A 10477-nucleotide genomic window follows, 5' to 3' on the forward strand; every position below is an offset into this window, starting at 1 on the left:
TCGTGCTCTCAGAGACTACTCCTAATTACCATTCAATGTGCCGATCAGGTCATAATTTTCGTCGACCGTCTTCAGCATGATTACTGTCCCGTCATCTGCTATCTCGTGGAGAGTGGAAATCAGGACCCCTGTCAGCAACATTAATTTATTTATAGTGTATTGATTTAGCATATGAAATATTGTACAGCTTACCATTTGCAGTTCCGCCGCAATTCACAACCAAAAATCGCCCGCTCGGTCCAAATGAGGGGTGGACCCAATTACATCGATCGGGGTAGGCGTCATTCAGTTTACAGGTAATGCATTCTCTGTTTCTGTTACTTTCATGACCTATTGTTGAAGGCGGTAATTTCATGGAATCGAACATGCAGTGTCGAAGTTTGCACGTCACCTCGAACTCTCCAGAGATGTCTTATCCTTGACAATCCAAATGAGAGATTTTGTGGGTTTTCGGTGCTGGTGAAATATACCCAGTCGTTCGCGGAATCGTAAAAATGGATTGCACGGTCTCCCGTATTTGTGTCAGTTACCTATCAAAAGATATAGAATATTGTGATGGCCTTCATACCGCTGGCGTCGGTAAGATTGTTGTGTCGCGTATTAGCCAACGGGTTAAATGGCGGTCAGACTGTTTACAACCGACGAACCATTTGATTAAATGTACTCTAAAATATACTCAGGCTTGTCGCACTGTATCCAAAACTGTTTTCTGATTAGCCGTGAAGTGTTGGAGTGTTATTCAAAATTTTTACTGAATCAAATGATAGAGTATCGAAATCTATAGATATCTTGTTGGGGCATAGATGAGGCAGATTCGGTAGTCAATGATATTTAACAACATGTGACCCTTGCAGTACATAACAGGCAGACATTCTATGTACCGCACATATTTATGTAATCACCTCAAAGTATCCACTAGTTCGAAAATCTTTTGTATTATTGACAGTGTTGATTACGACCAGATGAAGATACCGGTTGTCGTCACTTAGGACCGTAAGGTATTCATGGTCAGATGCAGTGGCAGTAAGATCAGCAAGGTTGTAATGCCCAAGCCAGCCGCTCGTTTAAATTTCCTTTATTGCAGGTACTGAGGTGAGGTAAGATGAATGTAGATTAGAATAAACCTGAATTGCGCGCGTAATATATCGGTAATCGTCACGCACGATCAAGATGCGATATAGGTTATGCGCAGCAGAAGACATTTGTCAAGTTTTATATTCAGATTTAAATTACAACGTTAACTATGATTTATAACGAGGATAGGTGGTGTATGTGTGTGTGTTTTAAAAGAAATTAGTTGCTTATCACCTGACGGTCTTTTGCACTATGGTCAAGGATTGTATAAGAATAATAATTCGGTACATTTTGGGGGAGGAAAGTAAGGTGAAATGCATATAGTAATTGCGCGACACGAAAGGAGTGATTACTGAGAAATGCGATCTACAATACCAAAATTGTCATATTCGTTTAAGGCAGGGGTTTCCAATCTTTTTATGGGCACGACTTCGAATTTCATTTGAAAATATTCCACGCCCTCACCTCACAATTCGACGTGCATATTACTATAAAAATTGTCAGCACCTACGGCCGAACATCCTAGGGGCCTATATACGCTGAAGCTGGTGACTATAAGAGCAGTAATAGCAATTATGAGCTCGTCAACTTCCGTCATTCGGGACTAAAACAGCGTATATAGTAGGGCTACCATACGTCCTCCTCTTTCAGGTTTATGAAAATGTCCTCCTTTTTGACTAATCGTCCTTCTTTACAGCTATAGAGCTAAGATGATGGATAGATTCGAATAGAAATGGGCGTAAATAACGGTATATAGGTCTTTTGGAACGATTTCTATCTCAAATCGAAGTAGTCAAATACTGCTACGTCACACGAAATACAGGTAACGATCTATAAGTTATTCGGCCGTGTCGAGCGTGCGTATATGCATTATACCGTTATCATAGCGGTCACATGTAGTTTTCCTGGAATGAAAATTGCCGTCCTATTGATTTCTATGCTCCCGACACTTCAGCTTCACAGTGATGGCCAGACACAAACCTTACCTTATAGTACGTAGCGCTTTAAAACTAAGCTCCAACCGATCGAACCAACGAAGCTTTTCAGAAATTAGCCTCCTATATAGCATCCGTCTGGTTGGCATTCTTGTAATTGACCTATAGGACTATAGCAATTGGTATTTAATTTCCGTCTACCCGACCCCAGAGAATAGGCAAGCGATCCTATTTGGGTCGCGACCTCTATACGTCGCAAACCCCACTGGTTTAAGGTGTCTTATTCTCTAAAGCAGTGTTTCTTTAACTTTTTTTTAGACACGCCTCCTTTATGATAACTACAAATTTCGCGCCCTCCTTATCGTGATGTCATAAAATGCAACCAGAGTGCTAGCAATCCATGCGGATAGTTTGATGGCATGGAAGGTTATGACTGTTGATGAGAGAATTCTCAAACATTAAATTCGGACTATACAGAGAGCAACAACTATGAATTACAGGCGAATCGCACGGGGTGCGAAAAATATTTTCAGTTGACCGGAGCTTCGCCCCCTTCAGATGCTTTCGCGCTTGAGAACCACTTTTTTAAATGGATGGAATTGATAATAGTTACCGTGGTCGCATAACCATATACCGCCTGTCAATTCGCATGTATCAGTGACGCTTTCGTTTCCGAACCTGTTCTGCCAAGTAAGCAGCAAAATTGAATCTCTCGCCCAGAGTACAGAATTCAGGTAATAATCTACCCAATCCATGATTTTCTGTCAGTATATATAGTTACAGGCGAATAAAAGTGATACAGAAAGGAAAAAAAACCATAATTTTATCTTACAGTACTTGGATTGACTTTCACTACGTCACCATTGGGAATTTCTGTGTTGTATATGAGCACATCAGTTATTGGAATAGGTGTACCGGGTTTGGAGTATGAGTAGCTTATCATGTCCGGGTACTGCTTGTTGATGAATAGCGCGAAGTCAAAATTCGTCACCGGCGTTTGGTTCAATCTGTAAATGTTTGAATGCATTTTGATACGAGGAAATGAAACATATACATGCATCCTTCTGTAATTGTATTATATTCGGGTATTGAAACAATGGGTTTCATACTGAAATTTAAGAACGCAATATTGCGCTGAAGTACACGAACTGTTTAAGACCGTAATGTTGATTCTCTGTTATGCATGATTCATATTCAGCTTGAGATACACTTTCCGCTTTCAGTCGTATAGTATCGAAAAGGTTGTGCAACCTATGATGAAATTGCGCCTATAGGTATACATGAACACAACTCACGCTGCATACGCTAGATGCAATCCACTTGGGGACCACCATGAAAAAGCATCATCGTCCTCTATCTCCTGTTCGTGAACCCAGTCGGCTATTCCGTTGAATTGTAAATTTTCCTCTCCATTCCGCGTGACGCGAACGGGAGACTCGGAAAAATTCTAAGTAAACTTACACGTGCTAGCAACAGTGTGATTGAAATTAATAGGCTGGTAACGGTTAGGATATTGGTTATTGCATAAACATGGATGCTATACTACATGCGAAAAAGTCATTGTGCATAAACCCTATCTACGGTACGGTACCTAATAGTAATTGTGTGAATATATGTAAAAGAATTGAACGAATGATTCACCAGCGCCGCGAAAATGTCGAGATTGTGTACGAATGCCAATTTACTCCCGACCGTGTCCCACTTGAATTTTTGTATGCCCGCAACGGGAAACTCGGGAATATCTATCCTTTCCCTGAAATCAAAATACCGACGAAATAAGGCCTTGCCTATCTGACGCGTAACATCAAATATGATATACTTACGAATCATTAACTCCGAATATAGCGACGGAGAAGGTTGTTGTGTAATGCGAATAGCCCTGAATCATACGGTACAAAATGCTAACTATGAATGATTAAATCGTATGTTTCTGTTACGAAGATACAGATCATATCCTAAGTTACGAATAGCTACAACTTCTCAAGCATTTTCTGGTCGCAGTCTCGATGTTTATCAACAGAACAGTACGGTGACCTCCAAACTATGTACCATCACAGATTATCATATGTGCCGCCAATATTTTGAAAATATTTTTAAGAACTGTATAAGACCTTTTACTATGTCTTCTTTCGGACATGTTTGATTAACTGAGCACATTGAATTCTAGTCTTCTAGGTTTCAGTGGAAATATTATTACACTATTCAGCAATGTCAAAACTACGACAATCAGACGAAAAGGTAACACTGAAGAAAACCAAGGTAAATTTTTGATGCCTTGCCTGCTCTTAATGAATCAGGTCATAATCAGGAAATGATTCCGCAACTCCACACTGTCCAGACTATAGCTTCCACCATACAACATTTAATTCCATAATTTGCTGTAGCAAACTTAATATGGGATTTTGTTCGATTCGGGAGCAATGAATCAAGCTATATTTCGGCAGAATAACATATTTGCGAAAATCCCCTATTTTTAAAACCCTGATTTCACAAAAAATGAATGATTTTGGACTGTCTGTTTATAAATCTTAAACAACATTGTTTTTGACGAAAATGTTCGTATAAACAACCACGTTCATCGCATTCGGACGGGAAAATACGTTTGACGCAATTTTTACTTTATCGTAGATGTGCCGCGAGTGCTTTATAACTTTTCTAGTGAGCCGCGAGCTGACAATGTTTTGGAATCACTGGAATACTGGTTGCATTTTCCACTGAACGTAGCTTACTTTTATGCGGTCATACTCTATGGCGACGAAATTTAGATCTGCAGAGAAGTGAAAATCTTGCGGGCCTTTCAAAAGGTTCTGAAAGAGGTGCGTAGTATAATATGCAATATTTTGATAATATTCATATATGCCTATACCCAAGCTGAAGCTCTTAGCAGTACGGCCTCGCTCTCTGACTTGATGTCAACTTTCACTATTTATCCGTCAGGTTTTCGTACAGCATGCTCTTGATCTGCATTTTCATCGTAATTATCTTTGGATAATGATGATCAGACATAGCAGATTATTGCTAGCAATATATTATAAATATCTTTGCACGCTGCTATTTTTGTGAAGGGTGCCGGCAAAAATCCAGAAACTCAATAGACGTGCTGAGCGAAATCGAGTACACCTGCGTGATTGGATTCTGAATCAGGCTACGAGAAGAATCGAGTGACGGAAAGCTCACATGTGTAAAATTGTTAATTTGACTAAAAGAACAATGCATAACAATTTTTGCTCGATTCCGACCGGTATAAGCGAAGTTATTGCAGTTCACAGTTTTAAATTTGCAAACATAGCATCGGCGGTGGAAAAATCCAGAATTGATAATGAGAAACTCATGTATCTTCGCTTGTACGGGTTTGAAATGCGTCAAATCTGTTTTGAATCGTTTTCGTGGACAACTCAACAATTTCTTGAGTTCCACAGTAATGTTTTAAAAAGTACTTTAAATTTTTCTTTATAATAAATAATAAATTTCAATTGGCTTTCCGTCGGGCTTCCATTGGGGGAATTGAGCCAAATTTGGCGTATAGCGTTTTTTAAGGCAACCTAACAATTTAACCAGTGAATGCCCGAGATCCGGAAAAAAGTTTATTTTTGAACAACCCTACTATGGGTTGATCACGACTTTGTAGACATGCCATTTCCGTAAAGTTCGTACGTACGTAGCTTTGTAATACATGTTTCGTATTCTGCGATGCCACCAATCCAGGTTCCCAGCCTTCCACAGTGGAAAATAGTTGCGAAACTATAATTCTCGTTTGATAAAGCCACTCGTAACGACATGGATAGTAAAATTTTAATAGTCGAAAAAATCATCTCTCAATATTCGACTCGGGTCAGTAGAATTAACACTCGGTTCAGATTGGACTACTCCAATGATTATGCCCAGCCCTAGCTGTAACGTAAGATGGTAAGGGGAATAATCGCGCTGGCCGAAAACACGAGGTAACAAAGGTTACGACAATAACTCCGTAATTCGTACCTGAAACCCATTTTGGGTTAAATGACTCGGCTTCAAATTTTCCAGCGATCCAATCATCATAGCTCAGATACCGTTTATTGTTCCCTTCGGCTACTGGACTCCGTCCCAGAGAATTACAATATTGACTTTGGTTAGATGCTTGGTCTCAGAGTGATATGGTTGCGCCATATTGTGGCAGGCCTAAATTACGCCTCTCCGTGTAGAAAACCGCATACGATTGCTTAACAAGTAACGTTATATAGCAGGTGCCACCTATCTTGAGTTCTGCTGGTCTTAGACCTTTATATATCGGCTCTGTGCAGAGTAAATTTCGACACAATTTTACTAACAATAAAGTAATGGCTCATAGTCAAGTCCAACATATTGCTCAGTGCATAATTCCCCGCAAACGTGTGCATTAAGTGCAGGAATGTATGAAGTCCTATAACATCACGACATAATAGTACTCGACAATGTGCTTGTATCAATGCTATAATCACCGCTTGGCGCGACCTTAACGTTTCCCAGTAATTATATTCAAAACATGGCCGCCCGCGATTTCGGTGTGTACAGTGAGCTGATATGAGAAAGTAGACTAGTCTGGAGTTCTCCGGAAATGGACATTGGACATGGATAGTTTGAATGGGTATTTGACGCCCAGTTAGTTCATTACGGATTAGGCACCAGAATGCGGCTATAGGCTACATAAGAAATCGAAATCCGGCCGTGAATAGCAAAAAGGTAGCCCACCGCTGCGTTAAATGAACATTTTAATATGTTAGACGTGGATTTCTCTCTTCACGTTGTGGATAGTAGGCTAATTGTAGATTAATATCGCTATCTATTGAAAAGATCTTTATCAGAATATAATTAGCTTCTTACCGTAAGCAATCTTGCGTTCTGCGCTGTCCTTCTGGTTACCAGAATTTAGCATCAACACAACCGATCCAATTGCAATTAATGACAACGTCAATAACACGCCTCTAGTATTCATGGTAATACTCCAGCGTGAGCTGTGAAAAGCAGCGAAATGAGATGCGTTCACGTTTGAATCCCGCAGCTTTCTGCGCGTCTAATGATAAAACATAAAGGTATGGCGATTGGTACACATGCTGTTACATTATGCGTTTGTTTGGAGAGTAGCTTGGACTTTTGATGATCGTCGACGAAGCGTCGGACCGGTCAATAACGTCCAGTTTATTTTTATGCACTGTGGTGTCGGAATCGCCGTGTATTGTACACAATCTACATGGAAAATGTCAGCAACTGACGCGACTCGTTGATTTTGAACCTGATTGTTGATTCGCTATTTAATTCTGCTCGGAAGGTAACGCACCGTTCTACATGAACCATTCAACTTTCATTATTCTACATAGCCTAATGATGCTCATGTGATTACCACAGAAAGACTGCCAATACAACAATAGAGTTCGTTCCTTTCGAAATGTTAAGATCGGGAAGAGTTTATCCTCCTCTTCACCCTCTCTATCGATACCTCTCACAGTAACATGGTCATGAAGTCCGCAAGGCTATATGAGAACCCTGCTTTATCACAATATATACGACCCCTGAATCAGATTCATATATAAATCGCTACGCATCATATCATTTCGATTTCGTTCATAACATATTAGGCTCACATGAGCTATGTTTAACTCCATTGGTAACTAGAATGCTTCATACATATAAGATATGGCAAAATGATAGAATATAGCAACTCTCGCCCAACAATGTGTTGTGTAGTGTGTACTGTTTCACACCTATACACCGGTCGCAGATGAACCTTAGTTTTCTCACAGAGAGACAGCGACGGACAGTGATTGATCCCCTCATTTACGGAGGATTTCATTGCTGTTGCTAGAACATAACTGTCATATACTCCAGTCGAATTATAACCTGCTTTTGTAATTGATTTCAGATTGAGAATGGTATTCGCGTCGTGTCAGTCTACCATCGCTGACTGGTGTCGAAACATAACATGGCAGATTTGGTCAAATAACTAATTCTAGTTGTCTAATTCGACTGCAATGCCGGTCAGATAATCTAATTATAATCTAATTTTTGAAATGTTCTTTTGCATATGCATTAGGGTTGTTCAGAATTGACCGACTTTCAAAAAGTCCAGGTTTTCAGTCCGATTCCCATGCCTTATACCTTAAAAACATATTCTGGCTACTTTTTTTGTAACTCGTCCCCTGCATCCGTGTGCACATTGAGCTGGAAGAATAGCAGCTGAAAATAGGGGATTCCCCTAAAATCTGAGTGTCACGATTTTACCTAGCCTAGTTAAAGTGACATATAACATGGATTTATGCAGCTGTTGCGGTTTGGAGTGCTACAAAACCCCATTATATAAGGCATTGCTAGTTCAGGATATCATTTCCATGTCCCACACTGCCTTAGAACTGCTCAAAACTACCTAAAACTGATAGTCATTTTGTTGGATCACATATCCTACACCCCTCAAACCTACCCGGCACTGTTCATCAATTTCCTGGATCCCAATGTGCAAGAATACAACTGTAAATGTAACATTCACTCACAGCCACATAATAAACATCACAGGAAACGAAAAATTAAGGCAAAGAAAGAGATCAACTTGGCAAAATATTACATAAATCAGGTGGATGAAATGGTTGCTTTCGAGAAATCTGCATATCTGTTCCGGTGATCTTCCACAGCTTGTAGGAGGCTCGCTCGCTGTTTTTTGTCATCCGTTATGAACGTAGCATAGTCGGTTTTCAATTTTACCATACGCTGTGCTGCATCATTAACTACTTCAACAGTATTCACAAATTCTTGAGCAGTCATGAAATCCGGATCAGTATGCCATTCCGAAACTGGAAGACTCAACCAATCATGTTCCACATGTATAGCATCAAATAGAAACCACGATTCTGGCCCAATCAAATCGACCATACTCATTGACTCAGAGAAGAGACAGAGATCAGACTGAGAGGCATACCTCTGCGAAATTTTCCAGGGATTGGCATTTTCAGCAATTCAGCAGCCATCGCTTCCTTCAGTTTGTCAGGAATCTTTGGATTAGCCGAGAACATGGTAAATACCACCATTTCCTCAGTTAGATACCAATGATGTTTTCGCAATTTCTTGTATGCCACATCAGCAACAGTGAGATCGCATAATGAAAAGTTTTTCATGTCATGAAGGAATTTGAGATCATTCCAAGGTGCGTCACATGCAATACCAGTTTTCAACCAAGCTGGAACATAGAACAAAGCATTGAATGTATTGATTCGTTCCAACTTTTCAATGAACTCTTCAGAATAGTCCATTTGCTCACTCCACATGAACATTTTTTGGCAGTACCGGACTTGACTCATCCATCTAGCGCTATGAGTAGCACCAGGCTTGCGAAAACGATGATCAACATTTGTCATCCAAAATCGCCAAGGTGCCTGTTGCACATTCTCTGGAGTCATCTCTTATCAAGACTTTTTTCTGCTTTCCATCATTGGGCTTCATCAGTGGAATAATTTCTTGCTTTGCTTCATTAGCTTTCATCGCCAACCAGCTGCCTTCAATAAACTTCAGCGTTTTATAGCTTCTTGATTTATCAATATGTTTCCACTTCTTCTTGAAGGTATTAAAATCCTGTTTTCAGGGCCTGTGGTTGTCGATCCAAACAAACACTTCCAAACCTCTCGAATGACCAGTTCGTAAATATGATGGCGACAGGCGTTGTAGAAAACTTTCCTGTTAATCAATTCTTCAAGTAACGGAACCGCACCTTTGTTTTTACCAGTGTTTGAGGATATGTTGTGTCAAACACAAGAGCTCTAACAGATTTTGTTAAATTCCAAAGTTCCAGCAGTTCAAATGATGCATCAGCCTGTGCCTTTCCTGTAGCACTTTTCGACTATGCTGCGTTCATAACGGATGACAAAAAACAGCGAGCGAGCCTCCTACAAACTGTGGAAGATCACCGGAACAGATATGCAGATTTTTCGAAAGCAACCATTTCATCCACCTGATTTATGTAATATTTTGCAAAGTTTATCTCTTTCTTTGCCTTAATTTTTCGTTTCCTGTGATGTTTATTATGTGGCTGTGAGTGTATGTTACATTTACAGTTGTATTCTTGCACATTGGGATCCAGGAAATTGATGAACAGTGCCGGGTAGGTTTGAGGGGTGTAGGATAGGTAATCCAACAAAATGACTATCAGTTTTAGGTAGTTTTGAGCAGTTCTAAGGCAGTGTGGGACATGGAAATGATATCCTGAACTAGCAATGCCTTATATAGTGAGGTTTTGCAGCACTCCAAACCGCAACAGCTGCATAAATCCATGTTATATGTCACTTTAACTAGGCTAGGTAAAATCGTGACACTCAGATTTTAGGGGAATCCCCTATTTTCAGCTGCTATTCTTCCAGCTCAATGTGCACACGGATGCAGGGGACGAGTTACAAAAAAAGTAGCCAGAATATGTTTTTAAGGTATAAGGCATGGGAATCAGACTGAAAACCTGGACTTTTTGAAAGTCGGTC

General features: G+C 40.1%; 1 protein-coding gene across 1 annotated transcript in view; it reads right to left on the reverse strand.

The window, feature by feature from the left end:
- Positions 1-3897, reverse strand: part of LOC145440182 (uncharacterized) — a 39668-nt gene extending 35771 nt beyond the window's left edge. Inside the window, exons 1-5 of the mRNA XM_080317759.1 lie at positions 3833-3897; positions 3651-3762; positions 392-530; positions 193-330; positions 30-128 (exon numbers count right to left, since the gene is read on the reverse strand). Of these exons, the coding sequence (XP_080173885.1) occupies positions 30-128; positions 193-330; positions 392-530; positions 3651-3762; positions 3833-3897 (553 nt within the window). The remainder of the gene's footprint in view (positions 1-29; positions 129-192; positions 331-391; positions 531-3650; positions 3763-3832) is intronic.
- Positions 3898-10477: the final 6580 nt, after the last annotated feature.

The sequence above is a fragment of the Botryllus schlosseri genome, chromosome 6 (assembly GCF_051294905.1).
Source record: "Botryllus schlosseri isolate E-star chromosome 6, Bs_hap1, whole genome shotgun sequence".
Taxonomy (NCBI): domain Eukaryota; kingdom Metazoa; phylum Chordata; class Ascidiacea; order Stolidobranchia; family Styelidae; genus Botryllus; species Botryllus schlosseri.